We start from the raw sequence: 26659 nt of genomic DNA on the forward strand, positions 1-26659 counted from the left end.
ATGCCAAGCTGAACGAGTAGGAGACTGAGCATCAAGATGCCGACATGCTTGCTGATGATCCCATGTGCTCTGCTAATATTAGACATCTGAGAGAGGTAGCGTGCCTGAAGTGGTTCAAGGCTGCGACAACTAAGCTGCAAAGGTGCTGAGCTCATCCACCCAGCCCGAATGTGTGCCACGATGACGGGAGGAAAAGCTCAGCCCCAGATCTGAAGCGTATAATACTTGCGCATGAACCGTTGAGAAGTGCTTTTTCGTTCCTCTCCTCGTATTATGCCCACTCCTACGCTCGGTCAATATGGAATTATTACAACCTTCTCCCCGCACAGCGCCCGCCTCTATGACATTGATGGCAAGACGACAAAAGATAAATCGGCTGCTGTTCGCATCGAGCGCTTTACTTTGTGCTCTATCCATCACCGTATTCGGATTGATCAGTTCTGTGGTGGCTTGGATACATGACCAGAAGCATCAGGTGCATGTTTATCATGTGAACTGGCCAGGAAATCCGACCCAAATTAATGTCGAACCAAAGAATGTGTGGACGGATCAAGGGCACGAGAGCAATGGCGCAGCAGTATATGGATTCTTCTTGGGCATTCTCGGCATGTGGACAGCATGGAGGATGAGGAAGGCTGGACAGGTACGGTGACAATGTTCACGATCTCTTGAACAGGGTACTAAAAGTGTGAATAGGGTCGGAAAAGTCTTAGCGCCCTTGCTATCCTGTCGTTGCTCGGAAGTGTGTTCTGTTTGTCGGCTTTCATCTTCGTCTTCGTAGTGACATACCAGACGACAGGCCAGCACATCAAGGAACCTATCGCCTCCAACACAGTCGGAATCAACTACCCGTACCTGAGATGGACGCCCGAGACGTGGTTCAAGGCCGTGCTAGATCTTCCTCTGGCTGACGGAGCGCAAGCCGCCGAAATCAAACTAAGGGTTGGTTGCATGGTAGCCTGGCGGTGGATATTGCTTCCTCTCTTACTTGTATATATCGCGACATTCTGTGTTACAGCGATAACTTGGTCAAGACGGCGGAGAGACGATGTACTGGTGCGGACGAGTTCAGGGCATTCTGTGGAGGAGAAGGGGTCACGATGATTGGCATGGCGGTACACATGACATTTAGCGAGTTGGCGAGCCAGCATGTGCGAACCTCGGCGCGTGACAAAAAATGTCCCCACCAAGCTCCGACTCTCTTCAACCCGCAATACGAACACATACAAACACACGCACCCCTCCTCTCCCTCTCCCTCTCCCTCTCCCTCCCCGACGAGAGCCTTCGCTATGGGCTGGCTCATCTACCTCGCCGCCATGCCGCCCGCGCTCATCATGGCCATGCGCCTGCTCTCGCTCGTGCTGCCCGCGAAGCCCGCCCAGCTGGTGTCGTACTACGCCTTCGCAATAAGCTCCATGCTCCTCATGCTCTGCTGCGCGCTGTACGGCACCCTCGTGGCTATACCTCTACGCCTCGTGGGCTATGGTGGACTGATCCAGTGGACGGTTGCGCGGGCGTTCAAGTGGGTCATGTGGTTGTGCACCGGCGTAACATTCAGAGTGACGGGGAGCATGAAGAAAGAGGGCGGCCTCAGTGGAGAAGACGCCCTCAGGGACCGTCCCGCCATTTTTGTGGGCAACCACCAGACGTGGGTTCACCAGGTCCTTTGGCTAGACCAACTTTGGACAGCAGCGCTGACACTTCTTGCAGCGAACTCGACGTCCTCATGCTCGGCTGCATGTTCCCCAAATACACGTCCGTCACGGCTAAGAAGTCGCTGAAATACGTCCCCCTACTCGGCTGGTTCATGGCCCTCTCCAAGACCGTCTTCATAGACCGCGCAAACCGCACCTCGTCCCGCGCCGCATTCGATACTGCCGCACACACCATGAAGACAACACGCCAGAATGTCTTCATCTTCCCCGAGGGCACGCGCTCCTACGCCTCGAAGCCTGAACTCCTGCCCTTCAAGAAAGGCGCCTTCCATCTCGCCGTACAAGCCCAAGTCCCAATTGTGCCCGTCGTCGTTGGCAACTACTACCACGTTCTAGACGTAAAGGGCAAGAGGTTTACGCCAGGCGTGGTGGATGTAACAGTCCTGCCGCCAATACAAACAAAAGGAAAGGGACCAGAGCATGTCGATGAGCTGCTCAAGAAGACAAGAGACGCTATGATGGATGAGCTGATTCGGCTGAGCCACGTCTCAGGCACGGGCAATGGCGAGCCTCTTCCGCGTACTAGTGGGACCGACGGACAGGAGCGCAGTGAGCTGAGGAAACGGAATTAAGATCTCTGGCACATACGGCGTTAGGTGGCGCTTGGTATACATCGATATCCCAAATAAGGCAGGTTCGATACTGTCTGGCTGGTTGGCATGTACATAATCGTAGTTTTAGTACAAAGATCATTTACTCAAGATTCACTCGACTCACTGCAGCACTGACGTCAACATCTCATCGCTTTTCGAGATTAGCAAGTGGGCTTGGAGTATGATAGACTGAAGAACGATCCAGAATACGAGCTTCCGCGTAGTGTAAGAGGGTTGAAGCTCGGCAAACCTTCCCCGACCACAATAGTGCTCGGTGCTCGTTACCCCACAACTACCCCTCTCGTTACCCAATGAGGCAATCCCGTGCTGGTTAGACGCGTGAATGCTGGACAGCGTGTACCTAGGTCGCATATATAGCCATGTTGACGACCATGAGAGAGATGTTTTCTCATTATTGACCATTCGAACGAGTTCAAGAGCGTGCTTAAAGCAAGATGGCAGCAAGACAACCAGGTTTAGTCAACGAGACGAAATCTGGAAATGCATTCAGTGTCAAAGGGAAAAGCGCCATAGTCACTGGTGCTGGGTCAGGTATAAACTTCTCTTTCGCAGCCTTACTTCTCAGCCATGGCTGCTCCGTCCTTATAGCCGATCTTTCGCTTCGCCCAGAAGCAGAGGAACTGGTCAGAGAATACAGTACAAAAGAGCAAGGGAAACCACGAGCCGTCTTTCTCAAGACCGATGTCACGGATTGGCCGCAGCTGGAGCGCATGTTCGAAGTAGGAATACAGCAATTCGGAAAAGTCGACATTGTATGTCCAGGAGCAGGCGTCTACGATCCCCACTGGAGTAACTTCTGGCATCCTCCAGGCGTCGATGGCGGCGCGAGCAGAGACAAGGCGGACGGGGGACGATACGCAACTCTCGATATCAACGTAACACATCCCATTCGCACGACTCAGCTTGCTATATCGCATTTCCTCAACCCACCTCCTGGTGTAGATAGAGTGAGTGCGCGAAATCCTAAGAGAGTCGTCATCATCTCTAGTATTGCAGGCCAAAACCCCAACCTCCACGCGCCGATATATACGGCGGCCAAACATGGGATGAACGGTTTTGTCCGGTCTCTGGGTACGCTCGAAGCGGAGATGAACATTCGCGTCAATGCCGTCGCTCCTGGCGTCATCAAAACACCACTGTGGACCGAGCATCCGGAGAAATTGGCGTTCGTTGATCAAACCAAGGATGCGTGGGCGACACCCGAAGAAGTGGCAGTCGCCATGTTGAGATGCTTGGAAGAAACCGATCTGGGTGGAGGCACGATCCTTGAGGTGGGCGCGAAACAGACCAGGCTAGTTGAGGCATACGTAAGTATTGATGGAAAACATCCACCCGAGTGTGTGACTGTGTGCTGATGACTGATAATGCAGAACGATCCGGGACCAAGCGGAGCGGGCCATACTGTTAGCAATCTTGAAGAACAGTACAAGGAGGTGTACGGATGGCTGAACCAAGACGGATGGGGCAAGACGACTGGCAAAGCAAAGTTGTGATATCCAGCTACCAACATGGAGAAGCCTGAAGTCGGCCTTTTGGCCGAAGCTGCCCTGGATATGTCCGCGGGAATTCACGATGATAAGCTAAGAATAACATCGCGATAGTGTATAGCCGTGGGTTGTTGGTAGGACAAGCTTCCTCAATCGTATGACAGTGCATTACTCTGCTCCGAGTGCCGCCACGTGGGATCTGCTCAGGCATCGCGTCCAGCCACATCCATGCCGAAGCGCGTCTTGATGGATGGGCCGGACGACAGTGCTCCGAGAGCGGCAAAATTTCTGATCGCTAGCGGTTACTCGAAAGGACCCTCACCGCTGACTGAGCTTGACTTCTGCCGCCATTGCCACCGGTGACGCTATTTTTCCATGGAGGGGCCGGAAGGTGAGGGGCGCTACGTATGAAAGGCCCCACCCATGCAGCTGGCCCAACAACACTTTTACATCACATCAGTCGACAACTTTCCTCACCTCTACTACATATCAAGTGCTCTCACAAACACTTGCATCAAACCTTCAATCCCAATTCCATACACATATACCCCTCACAATGCCTAGCTCCCTCGAACAGCTCAAGGCCTCCGGCACCGTGAGTATTCACATGCGCAACACCAAGCCTGCGGAAGAATTATAGCTGACCGACTTTCCCTACAGACCGTTGTCGCCGACTCCGGTGACTTCGCTACCATCAAGAAGTACCAGCCCCAGGATGCGACCACCAACCCCTCGCTCATCCTCGCCGCGTCTAAGAAGCCCGAGTACGAGAAGCTGATCGATGCGGCCGTCGCATACGGCAAGAAGAACGGCACCGACCTTGAGAACCAGGTCGACACCACCCTTGACAACCTGCTGGTACAGTTTGGCAAGGAGATCCTCCAGATTGTCCCCGGCAAGGTCTCGACAGAAGTCGATGCGCGCTTCTCCTTCTCCACCGAGGAGTCAGTAGCCAAGGCCCTGCACATCATCGACCTCTACAAGGAGATCGGTATCGACAAGGAGCGCGTTCTCATCAAGCTCGCATCTACATGGGAGGGAATCAAGGCTGCTGAGATCCTGCAATCCAAGCACGGAATCAACTGCAACCTGACCCTCATGTTCTCCCAGGTCCAGGCCATCGCGGCTGCCGAGGCCGGTGCTTTCCTCATCTCTCCCTTCGTCGGCCGTATTCTTGACTGGTACAAGGCCTCGACCAAGAAGGAGTACTCCAAGGAGGAGGACCCCGGTGTCAAGAGCGTCCAGCAAATCTTCAACTACTACAAGAAGCACGGCTACAAGACCATCGTCATGGGCGCATCTTTCCGCAGCGTCGGTGAGGTCACCGAGCTCGCTGGTTGCGACTACCTGACCATTGCTGTAAGTACTGCCCGCAGGCTCTATCCCTGCACATGTGACTAACGAATACAGCCCAACCTGCTCGAGGAGCTGTACAACTCACAAGACGACGTCCCCAAGAAGCTCATCGCCGAGGATGCCAGCAAGCTCGACATCGAGAAGAAGACCTACATCAACAACGAGGCCGAGTTCCGCTTCTACTTCAACGAGGACCAGATGGCCGTCGAGAAGCTCCGCGAGGGTATCTCGAAATTCGCCGCTGACGCCGTTACCCTGAAGGATATCCTCCGCAAGAAGATTCAGGCGGCATAGAGTGTGTAATCCGATAATGGAGACACACCGAGCATCTGAACACTCTTACGGCTTTGTTCGGTTTTGATATGAGACATGATGGGCTGGCTTCCAACAAATAGATAGTAAAATTGACATCAGATGTAAAACACCATTTTTCAGTCGTCTCCGTGATATGCTGAAACCTTGAACGTCATGAAAGTGTAAGAAAACGATAGAAACCATGTCAAGTAATGGGCCCTCAGGGCTATTAATCATTCGTCGGATCTGGCCCGGCGTTAGAGACCGTTGCGTCACTACAGCCCCGCATTCGGCCGGTGGAGGCGGCTTCAAAGCTCACCTCTAGCCAGCTGTACATCTCCCTCCCATCTCCTCCCCAACAACGCCGCTTTTTGTCACAGATCCCAAAATACACAAGTAATACCATCAATACCCATCACATAACCGTCACAATGGTCAAAGCCGGTACGTATGTTTAGAGTAGCTTCACGAGCTTGCCCTCTTGCGGGAAGGTGGGGTCAGCTCCTTGCGTAAGATTGAGCAGATTATTTGCGACGACACGGTACTCAGGTGTATCGTAACGCTCGAAGAAGTCAATTGGACAGCTTTGGAACTCACAAGGAGTACCATGCTGTCAGTTGGTACCTGGGGCTTGTCGTTGGACTTCTCCAATAAGCTCGCCGGCTGCAAGACACCCTGATGGCCTTCCGCTACATCGCACGCGCATCAACGCGCTACAGAAGCTTGGTGTAGCTTGAGGCTCAGAGAGAACGGATATGCTAACGTAAACGCTATAGTCGCCGTCCTCCGTGGAGACTCGAACGTCAAGGGAACCGTCACCTTTGAGCAGGCCGACGAGTCCGCCCCTACTACCATCTCATGGAACATCACTGGCCACGACGCCAACGCTGAGCGTGGCATGCACGTTCACGCTTTCGGCGACAACACAAACGGTTGCACGTCTGCTGGTCCTCACTGTGAGTACATACCTACATCTACACCCCAACAGCTCTGCACCGGATACGCAGGAACACCCACCTTTCGGATCTAGTCATCTGAATAAACACCCATGCTAACACGCCCACCCAGTCAACCCCCACAACAAGACGCACGGCGCGCCCGAAGACGACGAGCGCCACGTCGGTGACTTGGGTAACTTCAAGACCGACGGCCAGGGCAACGCTCAGGGCAGCACCACGGATAAGCTGATTAAGTTGATTGGCGCCGAGAGCGTCGTTGGCCGCACCATTGTCGTTCACGCTGGAACTGACGACCTCGGCAAGGGCGGACACGAGGAGTCCAAGAAGACTGGTAACGCTGGTCCTCGCCCTGCTTGCGGTGTCATTGGCATCTCCAACTAGATTGTTGTGTGAAGAACGTAAATGACAAGGAAGTCTTAGGGTAGCTTGACGAGAATCAATCGCTGTATCCTATTTCTCTTGCTAAAGTGCGATGCAAACATGTGATTATGAAGATCTGACAGAAGAAATATGCATTCGTGTTGCCTACGTAGACTAAGTCACTACCACGACCACCGCCCCAACCATATCCGCGCAGCTGCCACCCACTCGCTCTTCCGCCGAGATGACCGAATCTCAATTGTCCGAGCGCAGCAGCTGGCAGCAATACGTACCAGGTCAGGTTGCTAGTGGACGGGCTAGAGTGTGTCCTAGTCCCCCATGTTGCATCCAATATAAATAGATGATGGATCGAAGAAACGAAGACCCGAGCCGTGAACTCCATGCCAATGCAGAGAAAGGGTATCGATGCTTACAGTCGAGAGATAGAGAGTTGTTGATACGCCCCCAATGTCGCAACTTTTTTTTACCGATGAAGGGTACGCAAAGAGAAGCGGACTGCTGAGTGGATGTAATCAAGGTCAGTAGCAATGGAGGGAATGATGAATGAGAATCCACCCCGCCTCTTCTAGGTGCAGGCCTAGAACGGAGAGGGAAGCTAAAAAGGATTACAGGTTGACGACACGAGTATCGTCGTTGAGGAATTGACGGCGATATCTCGCTATCTCCACAGCAATGCCGTTGGGGTCTTTGATGTTCTTCTGACGAAGTTCCTTGAGCACGCCGCGGAGACCGTCATTCCAACGTTGTTTCTCCTCGGATGTCTTGCCTGGGTTGGCTGTGCCGAGCTGGACAAGCAGTTTGTCACCTATATGATTGCAAGTCAGTTTCCGCGCAGAGGTATAGCCGTCATGAGTGAGAACAAAACACAACGGAAATCAAGACAAAACGCCTCTTCCAACGCACCAGTAATAGCAACTTCCCTAAAGTGCTGATCGGGACATTCAGGGTCGTTGCATGCGCCGCCAGCTAGTTCGTACTGGCACAGCGGCTTCTCTGGGTTGATCTGATGACTAAAAGTCAGGGACAGGAAGCCACCATTTATATCTTGAGCATAGTTGGGATGATAGCGATAGGACTTGAACATTCGCAGCGGGCTTTCGTACGGAGTAAACCTGGCTGGTTCGGGTTCTTCGTCCTGTTCGGACACCTCAGGCACCTGGTCTGCATTAGCTAGGCCTCCGGTATGGTGGTTGACGTACAGGTCCGCCAGTGGCCGCTGAAGACGTTACCTCTGGTTGTAGCTCGGGCGCTAGATCATCAGCTATTCCAGCGTCTTGATGTAACGGGTTGTACGCTGAGATGGACTTCCCCATTTCCGGCTCTGGGGTAGACTCGTCGTCGGATTCACTATCGTCAGAGCTGTCATCAGAAGATGTAGCAATGTCCATTGCGCCATCTCCCGCCTCAGCTTGAGCCGTGGGCTCATACTGATCTGCGGTGGATTCTTCGCCGACCTGAACATCCGGCATGTCTTCTTCGACGTCGGGTGGCTCGTAGGCTTCTTCTTCTTGTAGGGAGGCTTGCGAACTTTCGAGCGAGTACTCGGGTTTGGTCTGCACCTCTACTTCTTCTTCCACGGGTACTTCGGGAATAACGACAGATTCTTCTGGCTCGTATTCCGGTTCGTACTCTTCCTCTTCTTCCTCGTCTTCATCGCCTTCGGAAACAGACATGTCGACTTCTCCTTCTTCTGACGGCGAGGGGGCAGTGATAGGTTGCTGAATCTCCTGGTCCACAGCAGCACTGGCGTTGGCCTTAGCTACGTCGATCGCATTTTGTACACTGGCATCAGCTCTTGGTGAGACACTGTGCGTATCTTCAATTTGGTTTTGCTGAGCTGCTGAGACAAAGGCCGGTGCTGAAGGATTCAGGGTTCTGATGCCATTGGCAGGCGAATCCTGTGGGCCAGAGTGTATCTGTGATGCTGCTGGGTTGATGGCACCTTCTACAGGCATGACCTGTTCTGGTAATTCCGGGGGTTCATAACTCTCTTGCTCGGGCTCAACCGTATTCTGTCCAAGTCCAGGAAGTGCCATTGGTACTGAAGTTTGTTGGGTTGAATCTGAAAGTGAAATCGGTGAAGCATCCTTGACTGCGGGCTGCGATGCAGGTTGCGTTTGGTTAGATGGGGAGTTCGAATCCGAAGACTGTTCGCCTTCGATTTCATCTTTCTTGGCTCGTAACTGCGCATGAGACATGCCCTCCGTGTCGACACCCAGATCTTCCAGCTCCTTGGTCAGCTGCTCCTTGTCCCTTGCAATCCTCTCGTTTTGCGCCGTTAGCTGCTCCAATTCCTTGGTCAGCTGAGCCATCCTACTCGCGTTACTTGCGATCTCGGCATCCAGGGTAGGCAGCTTGGACTGGATCTCCGCCCGGCGAAGACGATTTGTGTCTTTTGAATGTGATGGGAATGATACAAACTGGGTCGTGGATGTGGGAAGCGAAGCTGGAGTGGAGGCCTGAAGAGATGGCACTGGCGTCGACGTCTTTTGGCTCGTGGACGGTGATGTCGCGGCGCTGGCAGCTGCTGCCAACCTATCCCGCTCTCGCTTTTCAGCGAGCTTCTTCTTGAGCGTCTCGCGCATGGCCACCAACTGCTTCTCTTTGTCCACTAGCTCCTTCTCGCGCGCGACTGTGTTGGGTGTTTCTGCGCCTGAAGTACCGACAGCAGCGGCTGATGGGGTTGCTGGCATCGCGCCGGAGTGGAAGTTGGGAAGGGTGCCAGGAGCCTGACGCGAATGCTGACCTGCCTGAGGAGCGGGCTGATCGTCGTCAATGTCCATGTCGCTGCCGTTGGACTCGTCTTCGCTAACATCTATTATCATTGAATCATCTTCCTGGTCAGCATGCGGAGACTGGCCCAGCGGCCGTGTGTGAGGAGTAGAAGCGTTTGGTAGAGATGCTGGCTGAGGTGCAGCCGGAGCAGGTGTATTCGATGTTGAAGACGCGCCCATGAAAAGACCTGGAATGGCAGAAAAGGACGGGGTGTAGGCGGCACTCGTGGGTGTATGAGAGCCGGGCGTGACTGGCGGCTTCTGTCTCGCCTTGATGGCTTCCAAGCGCTGCCTAATCAACTCGGTGTTGCGCGCTCTCTGTTCGTCTGTCACAGGCGGCTTAGCAGCTGGCGGGGTCGCGGGCTGGGGCGTTTTGGTAACTGGCGCAGGCGTGGTGGGTTTAGCGGCGGCGGCCTGTTTCGCAGCCTTTGCGGCCTGAAGACGTGCTATGTAATCTTGACGATGACCCGGGGTGCTAGGCGACGCGACAGACTTGGGCGCATCCTGCGCGACGGGGGTCACTGGCTGGACGGCGGGCGCCTTGGAGACGGCATCGTTGATCTTGGGTGGCAGGATGGGCGCAGGCTCCGACGGCAGGTTTGCGCTCTGGTACAGGCCCCTCAGCAGCTCGGGGTCTAGCTGCTCATTGGCGAGGGCTTTGTACGAGACGTTGTTGCTGTGCAGAAGCTTGATGAACTGCTTGGCCGCGTCGCGATCCTGCTGTAGCTTGTCCATGAGCGACGGCGAACTGTCGCCTTCACTCAGCTCGCCGTCTTCGCGGTCGCTGTCCGTGACTTCCTGTACGCGCTCGGGCAGTGGAGGCTGTGGAGGCAGCGACGGTGGGGGGAAGGCCATGTTGGGAAAGGGCGGCGGCGGCGGGAGGTTTGGGGCACCTGGAGGGAAGGAGCCACTCTGGAAGAGGGCCCAAAGATTGGCATCGGGCGGAGGAAAGGCAGGGAACGGGGGCTGCTGGCCGTTCTGCGCATACGGGGCGAGGTTGATGCCCGGGATGCCCGGCAGCTGCTGCATAGGCGGGGGATGCGCGTAGTTGTTTGCCATGACGCGCGGTGATGGAGGAGCGTGGGCAGTTCGTGAGATATTATGCATCGCGACAGTATCGAGAAATGTCCGTGCACACGCCATCCAATCACGACCCCGGCTGTTGCTAGGGGCCCCAGCGGCTGTCATTGTTTACAACAACTTTACGTGCAGCGTCTGTACCAGCGAAGCCTCCCTAGGGTTCCTTTTGCATGTCTGCACCCGCGTCCCCGCATACTACTGTACATACTGGGGCAATGTCAATCAACTAAGCCCAAATGACCCCTTCGGATACGACGACGACTGCACCACGACAACACCACCACCACTCACCACCATGAGCGCGAACGGGCCCGCGCCGAATGGCCGACCCTTCGCCCGCAACTCGCGCGGCACTCCCTTTGCCAGGAACTCGGTCTCCTCGCCGCTCCACGAGGCCGACGACTCCCCCATGGGCCACCTGCGCAACCGCTCCCTCACCAACCTCACCAGCCCGCCGCTGGGCCGCAGTGACTCGGCACGCCTGCGCTCCAACTCGAACCGCAACAGCACGCCCGTCGGCACCTTTGCCCCGCAGTTCATCTCCGAAGACGACGACGCTGCTCCGCGCCTGGGTGGCATCGTGGAAGGCGAGAACGACTTCTCCGGCAAGCGCTATGTCTGGCTTAGGGATCCCGTCACGGCCTTCGTCCGCGGATGGGTCGTCGAGGACCTGCCAGGCGGACGCATCCTCGTCCAATGCGACAATGGCACACAGCAGGATGTCGACGCCGACGCCATCGATAAGGTCAATCCGGCCAAGTTCGACAAGGCCGATGACATGGCGGAACTCACCCATCTGAACGAGCCCTCGGTCATCCACAACCTCCACATGCGATACCAGGCCGACCTGATATACACCTACTCCGGACTGTTTCTCGTCACCGTGAACCCCTACTGCCCGCTGCCCATCTACTCGCGAGAGTACATCAACATGTACCGGGGGCGGAGTAGGGAGGAGACCAAGCCGCATATCTTCGCCATGGCTGATCACGCCTTCCGGAATCTCATAGAGGAAGGCACCAACCAGAGTATTCTCGTGACGTGAGTTAGCCCAACATTAGCCCAACCGTAACTGACCCCATACAGCGGAGAATCCGGTGCTGGTAAGACGGAGAACACCAAGAAGGTCATCCAGTATCTAGCCGCCGTCGCCAACTCGGAAACCCCACGGGCGAAGTCAGGAGGCCGCCACCTCTCCAACCTATCCGAGCAGATATTACGAGCCAATCCCATCCTCGAAGCCTTCGGTAACGCGCAAACGGTGCGGAATAACAACTCGTCTCGTTTCGGAAAGTTCATCAGGATCGAATTCTCCCGCACCGGACACATCGCTGGCGCGTACATAGACTGGTATCTGTTGGAGAAGTCAAGAGTCGTGCGCCTCAACTCAAACGAGCGCAACTACCACGTCTTCTATCAGCTGCTGCGCGGCGCACAGAGCCAGATGAAGCAGGAATTCTTCTTGGACAACAAAGACACAGACGACTTTGAGTATACAAGGCATGGCAACGACGTAATTTCCGGTGTGGATGACCGAGATGAGTGGAATGGCTTGATTGAAGCTTTCCATGTCATGGGCTTTACCGACAAGGAGCAATCAGCCATCTTGAAGACGGTCGCTGCAGTCCTGCATCTCGGCAACATCCGGGCCGTCAAGGAGAGTCGGCGGGCAGACCAGGCTACACTGAACCTTGCAGCTGAGCAGCAAGCCCAGATAGTCGCCCAATTACTCGGCATCTCCGCCGATGACTTCATCAAAGCCCTTTTGCATCCTCGCGTCAAGGCCGGCAGAGAGTGGGTTGAAAAAGTTCAGACACCCGAACAAGTCAATCTTTCCATCGATGCCCTCGCAAAGGGTATCTACGAACGTGGCTTCGGTGATCTTGTCGACCGTATCAATCGTCAGCTCGACCAGACCGGCGGTGGTGGAGACGACTCACATTTCATCGGTGTGCTAGATATCGCCGGTTTCGAAATCTTCGACGAGAACAGTTTTGAACAGCTCTGTATCAACTACACTAATGAGAAGCTACAACAATTTTTCAACCACCACATGTTCGTTCTGGAACAAGAAGAATACGCTCGCGAACAGATAGAATGGAAGTTCATCGACTTTGGCCGCGATCTTCAGCCGACGATCGACCTGATCGAGCTACCAAACCCCATCGGTATCTTCTCCTGCCTGGACGAGGACAGTGTTATGCCCAAAGCCACCGACAAGAGCTTCACAGAGAAGTTGCATTCATTATGGGACCGCAAGAGCACCAAGTACAAGCGATCACTCCTCACTCAAGGTTTCGTCCTCACCCACTACGCTGCCGAAGTAGAGTACTCGACGGAGAACTGGTTGGAAAAGAACAAAGACCCACTGAACGACAACGTCACTCGCCTTTTGGCTGGCTCCGCTGACAAGCAAATCGCCAATCTCTTCATTGATTGTGCCGATGCGGATGATGGCATGGGCGGAGCACGCAGCCGCGTCAAGAAGGGCCTCTTCCGTACCGTCGCTCAACGCCACAAAGAGCAACTGTCGACGCTCATGACTCAACTCCACTCCACCCACCCCCATTTCGTCCGATGTATTCTTCCAAATCACAAGAAGCGACCAAAGCAATTCAGCGCACCTCTTGTCCTCGACCAGTTGCGTTGCAATGGTGTTCTGGAAGGTATACGTATCGCACGTACTGGTTTCCCTAACCGACTTCCTTTCGTGGAATTCCGCCAGAGATACGAGGTACTTTGCAGAGATCTTCCCAGGGGCTATCTCGAAGGGCAGGTCGCGGCCAACATGATTCTCGAAAAGATTAACCTTGATAGGTCATTGTACCGTGTCGGAATCACAAAGGTCTTCTTCAGGGCTGGTGTCCTTGCCGAACTTGAAGATCAACGCGATGCGCTCATCCGCGATATTATGATTCGTTTTCAGTCCGCAGCTCGTGGATTTGTGCAACGTCGTCTAGCTCACAAACGTCTCTACCGAGCCGAGGCCACTCGGATCATTCAGCGCAACTTCCAGGTCTACCTTGACATGCAGTCGAACCCATGGTGGAGGCTCTTCGCGCGGATGAGGCCTATGCTTGGTGCGACACGTCAAGCAGCAGAGGTCAAGAAGCGCGACGAGATGATCCACCAGCTCGAGGAAAAGATGCAACAAGAAGCTGCCGAAAGACAGCGGGTCGAGGACGAGCGAAGGCGCGCAGAAATGGATATCCAACGTATCCAGAAGACGCTTGAGAGCGAACGTGCGCTTGCCTTGGACAAGGAAGAGATCTTCAAGCGTCTTCAGCTCCGCGAGACTGAGCTTTCCGAAAAGCTGGCTGGTGCTATCGAAGATCAAGATCAACTCGAAGACCAGCTAGACGATCTCATGGAAGCGAAGAGGAGGACTGAGGAGGAGGTCGAACATCTGCGCAAGGAGCTGGAACAAGCAGGGCAAATCATCAGCAAGCTCGAGGGCGAAACACAGGAGCTAGAGGAGCAGAACGCGCGTCTGGATCAGCAGCTCAAAGAGCTTGAGGTCAAACAATCTCAAAGAAGCCAGGCCGAGGAGACGATGAACCAGGAAATCAAGATGCTCAAGAGCCACCTGTCATTGAAGGAGCGAAAGCTCGAGGACCTTGAACATAAACTTCTCAAGACAGACCAGGACCTCGACATCAAGTTGGCGGCTTCACAGAAGGAGGTACAGGCCGGCAAGAACCAGATCAAAGAACTCCTCGATGAGAATCGGCAAATCCGTAATCAAATGGCGGATCTGTCATCGACATCGACTAGCTATGAAGATCTGATCAGACGTAAGGAAAGCGAGCTCGCAATCCTGAAGACCGACCTCAAGAACTACGAGAACGACCGCCGACTGTTTGACGATGAAAAGCGAACCCTGGCTTCCAAGCATGACGATCTCCAAAGCCGCCTCCGTGACGCAAAGGCGGAGCTGGATGCTGTACGCTCCCAAAAGCAACAGCTCGAACGTGAAGCCGCAGACGCGAAACGTTTACTTGAGGAGAAGCTGTCCGAGGACGCTGAGTACAGTGAAAGTCGGAAGCTGTTGGAAGAGCAGACAGAAGCCCTCAAGGCTGAGCTCTTTGCAGTCCAAAAGGAGCTCAGTCGGGAAAGACAATCACGCGACGATGTTGAGATGCTTGGAGAGCACAAGTACGACACGCTCAAGCGCGACTACGATGCGCTGAACGAATCCAAGATCACTATTGAGAAGGAGATGTACGCACAGCAGGACGTTCTTCGACGAGCTACGGAAACTCGCACAGCGCACGAGAAGGAGCGGAAAGAGTATCAGAACGAACTCCGTACCCTTCGCGAGAAATACCTCAAGCTGGAGGAGCAGAAGTTGGATGCCGATGCTGAAGCAGAACGTGCGCAATCAAGGCTGGCTTCCGAACGACAGGCCATCCAGCAACGCGAGCTGGAAGAAAAAGATCAACAGCTTGACCAACTCGAGGCAGAGCGTGACGACTTGGCCGAACAGGTCCACAACTTGACGCAGATGCTCGCCGACTCAGACTCGTTCAAGGAGCGCAACGACCAGCAAAAGGAGCGTCTCGAACGCGAGATAGTTACCATCAAGGGGAGACTTACAGCATCTGAGAACGACAACCGTGCACTCCTCAACAAACTTCAACAAAAGAACTTGGACATTGCGCGATCAAACTCCCGAGCTGGTGACACTCATCGTGTGAAGATCACTCAGTTGACTCACGAGAAGTCCAAGGCTGAGGAAGACAACAAGCGCCTTTACCGTCAACTCGAAGACGCACAGCTCACGATCGCATCTTTGGAGAAGCAGAAAGAGAAGTTGTCGCTCAGCCTTGAGGACCTCAACCACGAGCTTGCAAGAGAGCATAAGACAAGTCGCAACGCAGAGCAGGCCTCCTCTACCATCAACCTACAACTCGCAGATGTAAACCGCAAGCTCGAGACTGAACGCCAGCTACGTACACAAGCTCAAGCCAACACAAAGGCGGTTCAATCATCGCTTGACAACACCAATCAGGAATTGGAGGAATGCCATCGACAGCTTATGCTTCTCCGCAAGGTCTTTGACCCAGACTCGGCCGATGTCGCAATCACTTACGATGCTGCGAAGCCTGACATTGTTAGGACGGTGGACATTGCCGAGCGCCTGGAGGCTGCGAACCAAGCTTTGCGCGTAGCATCAGAGCGATACTCGCGTGCTGAGGCTCAGCTTGACGAGCTCCGAGAAAGGCATGAGGGCGAGCTTCATGACATGGATGCACGTCATGCCAACTCAAAGCGTGCTCTGCTAGAGGAGATGAACAGCAGCCAAGTCAATCAAGCCAATGCTCGTCAAACGCCTACACACAACCGCAAAGACAGCGAGAACAAGCGACCATTCTCCATTACGAACACCCCCACCAACCAGCGACACATCAGCAATGCTACACACGACTCCGCACGTTCTGATCGAACTGTTGACACAGTCGCGTTCAACAATCGCATGGACATGGCTGCCGAGCTTGAGATGGTGCAGAACCAGCTGCAGATGTCGGAAATGCAGAACAAACACCTTCAAGAGCAGCTTGGACGCTCGCCTGAGCGCAACGGCTGGCAGGATGATAGTCCCTCTGTTCGAAGGGTGCAGAAATTGGAGCGTGAGAACTACCGTCTGCATGACATGCTTGACGACTCTGCTACCAAGGTTTCTGCCCTTGAGCATAGCCTTCGTTCCGGCCAACTCTCCTACCAGGAAGTCCAGACGAAGTCTCACGAACAGCTGTTCGATCTCTTGACATCCCAAGAGCAATCGCGTAAATCGATTGTACAGGCTCACAACACCGCCATCAACGAACTCGCCGACGCCAAGACGGCCTTTGACGACATCAAGCAAGTCAAGCTCTCGTTAGAGTCTGAGCTCCGCGAGATGCAAGCTGAGCTCGAAGATCTCACTAACGAGCGAGAGGAAGAGCACGCCAACCATAACCAGCTTCTCCAAGAATTTGCTGATCTCCAGATCCGACTGGACAACGAGACATCGACATTGGTCGATGTACAGTCAAGCTTGAACCTGTACAAGAGCAGGGCCGACGAGTACTTCAGCAAATTGGAACAAGCGGAGATTGCTGTATTGAGAGCATCTCGTGCTGAGCAATTCGCCAAGACACAAGCGCGGGAAGCTGAGGAAACTTGCGCAACGATCATGGCTGAGCGGAAGGAGATGGACGGTATGGTTGAAGACTTGCAGCGAACGGTTCAACGGTACGACGAACGTGTTGAAGACCTCTCGACCGACCTACAGACAGCTCTGCAAGCCAAGAAACGACTACAGAACGAGCTTGAAGATTACAGAAGTCAGCACGCTCATGACGTTGAGGACAGCGAGACTTCGCTTGAGCAGACACGCAAGAAGTACCAGTCTGAGCTGGCATCCCTTACCCAGGAAATCGACCAGGAGCGCGAGAACGTAATCCACGTTCGCGAAGAGAATGGCCGACTACGGGAAGAGATTGAGGAGCTGAGGAACAAATGGGACGACGAGTTGCTCAACTCATCGACCTGGGCAAAGGAGAAGAGCCGTCTTGAGATGACTCTGCAAACCATCTCCAACTCGCGCGACGAAGCCGCCAACGCGCATAACGAAGCGCAATCCAAGATCGTCAGCCTGCTATCACAGGTCCGGAATCTGCGCACCAACGTCGATGACCTTGCAGCCGAGCGCGATTCTGCCATCGAAGAAAAGAAGCGTCTCGAATCGCGCCTGCAAGAAGCTGCTGATACGCTCGATGAACTCTCTCGCTCAGAGTCTCCAGCTATGCGCAATGCAGCTGCTTACGACCGTGACTTGTTGGAGCTCAAGTCCGGCTTGGCACAACAGGAGGACATCACTGCTGCTGCGGTGGGCAAGATGCGCCGCGCAGAGGCCCTTGCCCAAGAGCTGCAAAAGGATATCGTAGCTGAACGGGAAGCCAATGTGAAGCTTCACAAGGACAAGGCGGCTGTCGAGAAGGGTCTGAAGGACCTGCAACTTCGCTTGGTCGATCTCGAGACGAAGGGCTACAGCGGCTCAGCTGGCAAGGACGTCCGCTTCCTCCATGGACGCATTCAAGAGGTATGTTGACTCAGACGACACTAACTAACATTGTCGATCGATGCTAACGTTTCCACCAGCTCGAAAAAGCCCTCGAAGACAGTGAATCCACTCGTCTCTCCGAATCGCGTAGCGTCCGCAACGTAGACCGTACGGTAAAGGACCTACAAACACAGATCGAGCGCCGCGACAAGCAAAACGCGTCTGTCATGGACGACCTCAACAAGTCGCGCGACAAAATCTCCGGCCTCCTGGCCACCATCGATGACCTCCAGTCCTCCGACTCGACGAACCAACTCGCCGCTAAGCGCGCCGAGCGCGAACTTCGCGAAGAACGAGAGAAGACCTTGCGTCTCGAGCGCGAACTTGAAGGCTGGAAGAACCTCCGCGTTGAACGCCGTAGCGCCCTAGGCGTCCCCGCAGCGCCAGCAAGTGAAGCTGGCGACACGCGCTCACGACGAGGCAGCTCTATCGGCCTCCTAATGGGCGAAATGGGCGAAGTCTCTGCAGCCGACAAAGGAAAGTACGGTGGCAGTCTACGCTCCAATCTCCGTCGTGTCAGCGGTCAGAAGGGTTTTTTGTAGTAGATGGGATCTCTGAGGGGAGGGGAGCATGGAGATCCCGGTATCCTATCATGAAGCTGAGCCCGCCGTTGGAAGAAGAAGAGGGCTTTGCAACGAGAGTTGTTGATGACGCAGTCAGGAACTATCAGTGGCGGCGCGCTGCTGCTGTTGCCCCTGCTGCTCCTGTTACGCAAGTGGTGGAGTTGGACGAGAAGGAGTATAATACCCTGGCAAAGGTTCTGGGGAACGATACACCAGGTGGTTCCCCACTTGAGGGTGATCAAATGGATGTAGAGATTACGGATGACGAGGACGAGGCTACACCCGGTGACGATGGGGATAGCGCTGTTGGCGGTATCGGCGCTGCGGGTACTGGTACTATCAAGAGGAAGAGGACGGTTCGTGTTGTAATCAGGTCGAGGGCGTTTATTTAGGCGGCTGCTGGACTGTTATGTTACGCTGCGCTACGAGCTCTGAATACCCTGGGTCCGGTTGGCATTCGCATGGTTTTGTTGTTTTTGGCAAAGGCGTTTCGCGTTAGCATCATGATATCTTTTGGACGTCGAGGATGAGCGCTTTGAATGTTTAACATACATGTAATTATTTTGCAATTGTTCTTCTTCGACTTCGCTATACCAGGCTTCCATTGAACGCCAGTCCGAGTGACTCGGTGTAATATGAATAGATTTCAGAATAACAACATGCACGCATAAAGTGATTTAGTGGTGTTGGGCTGGATGTTGTGGTGTATTGCAATGGTATCAATTAGTCGAAGATGTCAATATCTAATTAATATATCTGGCGAGCCAACATCTCCAGCATCTAGAAGCAGAAGACTTGGTCCTCGAGCTTGCTGACTGGCCTTGCCTTGGCGTAACCCAGGCTCTCGGTTGCCTTCTTCATGGCCGCAACCATGGGCGGTGGTCCGCAAATGAGGATCTTAACATCGCTCGCTGGCGCGGGCAGCTTCTCCTTGATCATATCGGCAGTAACGAAACCAGTGCCACCGGTCCAGTTCTCAGGTGGGTTGTTCAGAACGTAGTGGACATTGAACTTGGGGTCCTTAGCCGCTAGCGCATCAAGGTCGTCCTTGAGCAGGATATCCTCGGGGTTGACGTTGGCGAAAATGAGGTCGACAGCGGTCTTGTCACCAGTAGAGCGTCCGCGCATGATGGCCTTCGCGATCTGGAGCATGGGCGTGATACCAGTGCCACCAGCGATCATACCGAAATGCCTAACCATGTTGGGTGTGTAGACCATAGCTCCCTTGGGTCCCTTGACCTTGATTGTGTCTCCAATCTTCAAGCTCGCGACGTGCTTGGAGATGTTTCCGGTGGGGTATGACTTGATGAGCAGGTCGACATGGCCCTTGTCTTCGTCGGATGTGATCGGTGTGTACGAGCGGACGACTTCTTTGGGCTGGCCGGCGATGGTAGCGGCGAGGGAGATATGCTGGCCGATGGGAAGGCCGAGGGTGTCGGTTGGGCGAGGGAGGTCGAAGCGGTAGATGGCAGTGTTGTGCGAGAGGACCGTCTTCTCCGAGAGCTTGAAGTCCTGGAACTCCGTCGGCTTCAACACCTTGCGGCTTGCACCGCTGCTGCTGCTGTACCAGAGGAAACCTCCTATGACAGCAGCAAAAGCTACCGCGATAGGTAGAAGCTCCATGAGTGATGGCATTGTCGGCCTGCGAGGGGGGAAGGAGCAATTAAGTAAGGTAGGAAGCGGGGGGAGAGGATAAGGAAAGTGAAGAGGTGGGGAGAAGGAGAACTGACAGGGTCGCCGTGACAATTCCCCGACGACCTATCCCCCCGATTGGCTGCGGAGACGAGACTTGGCAGGGTTCAAGCGCATCATCGCATCGCATGCGCGCATTGGGGAATCGCACCCAGAATCTCTTCATTCCACCAGATGCCTACATCAATTGACCAACTTGCGACAACATTTGACTGTTTGCACAGCCCCAGATTTTTGCATCATAATCCTGGTTCGCATTGATGCGAGCTCAGGCGCCTTGGCACGTGATTACTGAACTTCACCCCTAAATCAACGCATCTCGCAGAGCTTCAACACTATGTGGCTAGAGGCCCATGACGCCCTAAAATTCCCCGGAACGCGTGCGTCGATGCTGGACAGACCTTACCGAAAGCGGAAACATTACTTCCAAACAGTGCGTTTGAGCGTACCAACTGCTAGGTATACCACGCGAGAGACATGGTAGCTCGATGTCGGATGCGGGTGCTAGTTGTTCAGCGCATCCGACATCGAGCTACCGACATGCTACATGTCAAAATAGATCACCAAGACCACGCAACGCCGACGCTAATGCTGATCAGCGAATCCCCAGTGGCTCTGTGTCTTCCGCTCCACAGACTCGGTGCAACAACGTTGAGGGAACCGCGACCCAAGCACGACTCGTGAACTAACGTGACATAAGATCTACAAGGCAGACCCGTTCAACGTCGTTTCATCGTATTCGTGGAGGTTTAATCTCTGTCATATTTCGGATGCATAGACGTATCGTGGAGTATCTATATAGGTAGCGTTTCGTTCCACAGTAGCTATTGTATCCGCCACACTCGTTTTCTGAAATTCATCATCATGCGTCTATCAGCACTACTTTCGTTAACAATAGCTTCGCTGGGTAGCGCATTGCCTGTCAATGAGACTGCAGGTAGCTGCTCCAACCCTCGCATCAGAAAAGAGTGGTATGTGTTCCGGATTGGAAGCTATCCGTCCGTAGCCTCTACTGACATTCTCCTAGGCGCACGCTCAATGCTTCTGAACAGACCGCCTATATTGATGCCGTTCAATGTCTGAAAAGGGCACCTTCTAAGGGTACCGAGGTATTCAGCACTCTGAAGACCAGGTTTGACGACTTTGTCGCCTTACACATCAACGCCACGCGAGGTTGGTACTAAGCATCATCCACAAGCATACATGTCAGCTAACAAGATGCGACAGGCGGCCAAGATGTGCCCTCGCTCGCCAATGATCCTGAATCTGCTGGTAAGTACCCTTCGTGAGACATTGCTTACTCAAGCAACCCCATACTAACTGGCCTTTCTCTAGCTAACGTCAAAATCTACGGCATCCACACGGTTGGTGTCTTCCTACCTTGGCACCGCTACGCCATCTGGGTCTTCGAATCCGTGCTTCGCTCCGAATGCAACTATACTGGCGCACAACCCTATTGGGACTGGACTCTCGACAACCCGTCCACCAACGCCAATGGCTCCATCTACACCTCACCTGTACTGAAGGCTTTTGGTGGCAACGGTTCCGACACAGATGGTTGCATCAAGGACGGCCCATTCGCTGGAAATACGTCTCTGAACATCGGGCCTGTTGAATCCCTGGCGTCAAACCCGCGCTGCTTGACGCGTGCTGTTGACTTTGATCTGTTTAATGGAAGTACCGGCTGGGAAGACATCTATCCAGCGACCATGGAAGCAAAGAACTACTACCAGCTCCAGGCTTTCATTGATGGGCTGAGTTTCGTCAAAGATGAAGACAAGATCCGTACGAACGCATTCCAGTCGCCGCATGGTCTAGGGCACATGGCTATTGGTGGTGACGTACGTAACCCTCTTTTATTGCAATCCTTTCTATGTGCTTCCATACTAACACCCTACTCAGATCAGCGACATCTACTCCTCCCCCAACGATCCGCTCTTCTGGCTCCACCATTGCCAGCTTGACTACATGTGGACGCTCTGGCAGAGCCGCGACCCCGCCCGCCTGACTGACATCGGCGGCCCAAGGACCATAGAGGGCTTTGGACCTCCTTCTGACGCCGTCGAGCAGACTACACTAGATACACCGGTCTGGATGGGGTTCATGGCCGAAGATGTCGCCGTTCGTGCGGTCTTGGATACGCTGAACCAAGAAGGTGAGGGCGTGCTGTGCTACAAATATGAGGACTCACCGTCAGTAGCTGGGCGGGAACTCTAGGCTCTTGTCACTGGGAAGCTGGCAATTCTCCTTTCATTTTCCCTAATTATTCTTTTCTTACATTGCGAACTGAGATAGCGTCCACATAGTTCAATTCATCATACTTCTTCGTCTCAAACATGCGCCGCGTATTCCATCACTGCCAAATATGCCTATCAGCCCGATAAGCCTTTTTCTATCCCTTCCCCCTCCTGTTGTTCGTAGTCAACTGAACCACTCTCCACAGGCTGCGCGTGGGCTACTTTCTCTCTAACCCCAAATTCTCTCAACACCAACCATGCCGGCCATATCGCCACACCCCATAACGCAAAGTTCCAGTACACAGCTCCAACTTCAGCGAACACAGTCAGACTCGTAATACCATAACTAACAGCCTGCCAAGCACTCTCACTCCCTCTTAACAACGCAGCATAGCGAATGACCTCGGGCTCATCTACCGCTAGCCTACCAATGATGAAGTATAGGAACAGGTAGTTGAGTTGGAAACCAGCGGTCAGGAATATGAAGACGGCGAAAGCGCGCCCAAAGCCAGGCGACGTCCAATCGTATGTCGGTTTCGAATCGCGGAACTCAGTGACGAGTATCGTGGCCCAGAGCCACCAGGCACCTTGTAGAATGACGATGACCCAGAAGGTACTGCGTGCGCGGGTACGCAGAGGAATCTTGGTGCGGTCGAGGTATTGGCCGAGGAGGTTTCCACAGGTCACTGCAATTGTTCCGGAGAGGAACGACCCGAGAGCGCGGGCACGCACGGAGAACCATACTATCTGCGAGTCAATATCTGGCGCAATGGAAAGCTATTCGAGGTAGGCAATATCACTTACGAGCGAGGTAGGTGAAGAATACTGCTTCAGCGAAGACGGCTTGCCCGATCCAAAGAAGGATGAGTAAGAAGCGTTTGGTAAAGAATAGCCTCGTAATCTCCTTGATCTCGACCCATGGATTCTCTAGAATGGCCAAATTGACTTTCTTCCCATCTTTCCTCTGGACTTTACCGGGACTATTCAAGAACAGTCCCACCATAGGTCCAACACACTGCAAAGCAATGAAGATCAGATACACAGTGTATGTGACTTTGCCCGCTTGATCGCGATCCGCGTTGAGACCAAGGTTGATAGCTCCTCCAAGGATCTGTCCAGCAAGCCGGTATGTGAGCCAATACCCCAGTGCCTTTCCTTTGTTCCAGGGTTCGGGGTATGCAATTGCGATCGCAGCTTCGGCCATCCAGAAGACTCCTGCTGAGATGCCACAAAGTGAGGAGCCGAGGTAGATGAACCACTCGGTTCCGAAGCGATTGTTCGTGTAGAGCGCTGCTGCGTAGGGGGCGTAGCCGATGCTGTTGTTCGCGTTAGTGATGTTATGCGTTCATACGGGGTGTGATTGCTTACGTTCCAAAGATCAGTGCTCCTTTGATCCCGACATAGTGCACGATTACGCTGCTAAAATAGCAGCTCACGACCATGAGGCAGAATGTCAACGCGTTGCCTGCATTGACGAGGTGTGGTGATTGGGCTCCGCCGGCACCGAGACTGTTCATTGCGCCCCAGATACCTGGTGCGCTGAAGTTGCAGAGTCCCAAGATGGTCATGTTGAAAAACGTTGAGCGGTACCATTTGACTGCTATTTGTGAGTCTATTGTGTTTGGATCTTGGATACTTCAATGCTCACCTGGATAGTCTCGCTTCTCAACTCCTTCGTCGCTGCCATATTCGATGGAGGTGTCTGAATTGGCCATGGTCAACGCTCCTGCAAAAAGGCAATACCGGATGAAAAGGACTTCTGATGCCCGTCATGTTCGGCGTGTCTGACCCCTTGGATTGATATAGCGACTTCACGTCGCGACAACGCTTCATGCCACACTGCGTTAGTACAACGCGCTCTACAGCTGCATACTCGGCACACGAAGGTACCGAGCTCCACTCGATACAAAGCCTGTGCAATTCGTGAGCCGCGTCTCCGGTATTCCCAAAACATCGTCCCAGATTCATCGGAAAAGCTCCAGATGCAGCGAGAGGCCTGACGGTATGCTGTCCCGGTCGTACCTCGGACACGGCATGATGATGGGATAGCACGCCATCTCCAAGGTACTTGACGATGCGATATGGGGCAGTCATCCTCAACGGTCGGCGTGGGTACGAAATAAGGCCTAGTGAACACTGACGAAACCGCGTTAAGGACAGTAGCGTGGTCACGCAATCTTCATCCAAGATTGTGAACCACAGTGCAAGATGTGACATTCGAAAAGAGTGCGACTTGTAGCGAGGAACCACGAACCTTTTGGAGCAGGCCAATTTGCGAGCAGATTGTCTGCAGGGGAGCGAGTATGCACTCATCTATTCGAACAGCTCGATACGAGTATCTATGGTTTCCTCGCTGCACCCGGCACATCCCACCAGCGCTCATGAAGATCCCTCAAATCTACTTCCTGGCCAGGCGCCTTGAGATATGAGGTCAAGTCAGTCGATTCATCGAGCTCTGCCTCAGTGTACCCATTCCCAAAATAGGCGAAGCGGTTGCCCTTGTGTTCGCGTTCGTACTCCCAATCTTCCCATCGGGGCTCCCGTCTAGCTATGGTAAAGTGTGCAGCTGAACCAGGCCATAAGCCGTGAATACGCTGTCCAGGAATTCCGCCATTGTTCCAAGACGAACACTTGTCGGTCAAGACTGTGGTCGGGAAGAAAGCGTCACAGTAGTCGACAAAGTCATCTGTTGCCTCTTTCGATGGTGTTAGGGACTTGAGTCCTTGTGAAGAGACTTTGCGGAGTACTTTGGCGAAGTAAGTGAGTGACGTCTCTACACCATGTGGCACTGTGCCCGAAGGGCCGGTAGCATGCGGACCGGCTAGGAAGAATAGGTTGGGAAAACCAGGCGTGGCCAACCCTAAGTACGTGTATGGAAAGCCCCATTTACCTCCGGGCTTCCATGCTTCGTGGAGGTCCTCTCCACGCGCCTTGATCGAAAACGGTGGAACGAGATCGGTGTTGGCACCGGTCGCGCAAAATATCGCATCAAATTCGAAAGTCCTGCCATCGGTCGTTTCAATGCCCAAAGGTGTGAAACGCTTGATAGGCGACTTGACGAGCTCCACGTTCGCTTCGGTGAGAGACTCCAAGTAGCCAGGGCCCGGTGTGAGTCGTCTGCAATGCGGGGCGAAGTCTGGTATCAATCCATCGAGCAATTCGGGCTTTTGCGCTACCCGCTTCTTCATGACGTCAATAAACTGCTCTCGCATGCCTTGGTTCTCAGTCGATCCACGAATCATGGCTCGAAATCGTCTCCAGTATCGATCTTCGAGATCTTTTCTGAAGGCCAGATACAGTCCAGGATCTTCCAGAGCCTTGCGCTGTTCCTGCGAGTATGGCTGTGGCTCGAAAGTCCGCTCATCGCCTGCCCACGATGTCGCGATCCATGTTGGATTGCGAACGAAGTGAGTGATGTGTTTTGCAATGGGTTGTAGATTTGGCACGACCTGAATACCACTTGCGCCGTTCCCAATGACAGCGACTCTCTTGCCCGTCGGATCGAACGAAACGTCCCAGTTCGACGTGTGTCTTAGATGGCCTTGGTAGTCGTTCAAGCCCGGATAATCAGGTAGCTTCCAAGAGTTGAACCGGCCAATGGCGGTGATGACGAAATCGAAGGTCTCCGTCGATGTGGTGTCATCTTTGAGGTTACGCACCGTCACCCGCCATTTGGAGTGTGCATCATCCCATTCCGCCGCGTCGACGCGGTGCCGAAGTCTGACATACTTGTAGACGTTGTGCTTCTTAGCCTGCGCCTGCCAATAGTCACGGATCTCAGCGCCTCGCGCGAAAATCTCAGACCATTGCGTGTTGGGCAAGTATGTCGCTTGATAGACATGAGATGGAATGTCACATCGTACTCCGGGGTACACGTTCTCAAGCCACGTGCCACTCTGCGCGTTGTTAGTGCAATTCTCCCACAACTCTTGCGTGCACTTACAACATCGTCGTTCTTCTCAAAGATGGTCAAGTCGATGCCCGGCACTTTCGCTGGCAGAAGAATACCTGCATTGATACCAGCTAGACCGGCACCGATGACAGTGACGCGAAGGCTTCGTACATGATCGATGTACTGCGTTGGGCTCAACTGCAGCTTCGAAACGGGGTAGGAAGTTGTCAAGGCAGCGTGAGATGCATCTTGTTTGGTGCCCTCTGCTGACGCGAGATGTTCTGCGAGCTGTGCGACGCGTCGCGATGGTGTTGACTCTTGCCCCGAAGCCGTTAGATTGGCCGCGGTTGATGAGATTGGGCTTGGCGTCATTATGTAAGCGATGGGTGTCCTCGCTGTCCCTGGAATGATGCCCTCTCGTCGGACGCATGTCTCTACCCATGACGACTTTAAAGCCCCGAGGTAAGCTGCCTCGCTATCACCAACTTTGCTCTCAAGCACCGATGCCG

General features: G+C 53.9%; 10 protein-coding genes across 10 annotated transcripts; 6 read left to right on the forward strand and 4 right to left on the reverse strand.

Annotated features, from left to right (window-relative positions):
• Nucleotides 1-1290: 1290 nt before the first annotated feature.
• On the forward strand, nt 1291-2288 carry J4E84_008747 (uncharacterized protein; the record flags this gene model as incomplete). The annotated part of the gene is made up of 2 exons (XM_049391316.1): nt 1291-1649; nt 1712-2288. The coding sequence occupies 2 exons, from the start codon at nt 1291-1293 to the stop codon at nt 2286-2288; spliced, it is 936 nt and encodes a 311-aa protein (XP_049241018.1).
• A 476-nt stretch (nt 2289-2764) lies between these two features.
• J4E84_008748 (uncharacterized protein) lies at nt 2765-3823 on the forward strand (the record flags this gene model as incomplete). Its single annotated transcript, XM_049391317.1, has 2 exons — nt 2765-3637; nt 3701-3823. 2 exons carry the CDS (start codon nt 2765-2767, stop codon nt 3821-3823), a joined length of 996 nt encoding a protein of 331 aa, XP_049241019.1.
• Nucleotides 3824-4373: 550 nt separating this feature from the next.
• J4E84_008749 (uncharacterized protein) lies at nt 4374-5467 on the forward strand (the record flags this gene model as incomplete). The annotated part of the gene is made up of 3 exons (XM_049391318.1): nt 4374-4412; nt 4478-5176; nt 5228-5467. 3 exons carry the CDS (start codon nt 4374-4376, stop codon nt 5465-5467), a joined length of 978 nt encoding a protein of 325 aa, XP_049241020.1.
• A 431-nt stretch (nt 5468-5898) lies between these two features.
• On the forward strand, nt 5899-6807 carry J4E84_008750 (uncharacterized protein; the record flags this gene model as incomplete). Its single annotated transcript, XM_049391319.1, has 3 exons — nt 5899-5911; nt 6244-6423; nt 6536-6807. 3 exons carry the CDS (start codon nt 5899-5901, stop codon nt 6805-6807), a joined length of 465 nt encoding a protein of 154 aa, XP_049241021.1.
• A 605-nt stretch (nt 6808-7412) lies between these two features.
• Nucleotides 7413-10640, reverse strand: J4E84_008751 (uncharacterized protein; the record flags this gene model as incomplete). The annotated part of the gene is made up of 3 exons (XM_049391320.1): nt 7413-7612; nt 7711-7963; nt 8007-10640. The coding sequence occupies 3 exons, from the start codon at nt 10638-10640 to the stop codon at nt 7413-7415; spliced, it is 3087 nt and encodes a 1028-aa protein (XP_049241022.1).
• Nucleotides 10641-10956: 316 nt separating this feature from the next.
• J4E84_008752 (uncharacterized protein) lies at nt 10957-18308 on the forward strand (the record flags this gene model as incomplete). Its single annotated transcript, XM_049391321.1, has 3 exons — nt 10957-11702; nt 11748-17745; nt 17805-18308. 3 exons carry the CDS (start codon nt 10957-10959, stop codon nt 18306-18308), a joined length of 7248 nt encoding a protein of 2415 aa, XP_049241023.1.
• Nucleotides 18309-19109: 801 nt separating this feature from the next.
• On the reverse strand, nt 19110-19964 carry CBR1 (NADH-cytochrome b5 reductase; the record flags this gene model as incomplete). Its single annotated transcript, XM_049391322.1, has 1 exon — nt 19110-19964. One exon carries the CDS (start codon nt 19962-19964, stop codon nt 19110-19112), a length of 855 nt encoding a protein of 284 aa, XP_049241024.1.
• A 921-nt stretch (nt 19965-20885) lies between these two features.
• Nucleotides 20886-22238, forward strand: J4E84_008754 (uncharacterized protein; the record flags this gene model as incomplete). Its single annotated transcript, XM_049391323.1, has 5 exons — nt 20886-20992; nt 21049-21194; nt 21249-21293; nt 21357-21862; nt 21924-22238. The coding sequence occupies 5 exons, from the start codon at nt 20886-20888 to the stop codon at nt 22236-22238; spliced, it is 1119 nt and encodes a 372-aa protein (XP_049241025.1).
• A 155-nt stretch (nt 22239-22393) lies between these two features.
• J4E84_008755 (uncharacterized protein) lies at nt 22394-23973 on the reverse strand (the record flags this gene model as incomplete). Its single annotated transcript, XM_049391324.1, has 4 exons — nt 22394-23001; nt 23063-23574; nt 23627-23855; nt 23907-23973. 4 exons carry the CDS (start codon nt 23971-23973, stop codon nt 22394-22396), a joined length of 1416 nt encoding a protein of 471 aa, XP_049241026.1.
• Nucleotides 23974-24597: 624 nt separating this feature from the next.
• J4E84_008756 (uncharacterized protein) lies at nt 24598-26522 on the reverse strand (the record flags this gene model as incomplete). The annotated part of the gene is made up of 2 exons (XM_049391325.1): nt 24598-26154; nt 26202-26522. The coding sequence occupies 2 exons, from the start codon at nt 26520-26522 to the stop codon at nt 24598-24600; spliced, it is 1878 nt and encodes a 625-aa protein (XP_049241027.1).
• Nucleotides 26523-26659: the final 137 nt, after the last annotated feature.

Source organism: Alternaria hordeiaustralica (genome assembly GCF_023758085.1).
Source record: "Alternaria hordeiaustralica strain BMP 2776 chromosome Unknown scaffold_23, whole genome shotgun sequence".
Taxonomy (NCBI): Eukaryota; Fungi; Ascomycota; class Dothideomycetes; order Pleosporales; family Pleosporaceae; genus Alternaria; species Alternaria hordeiaustralica.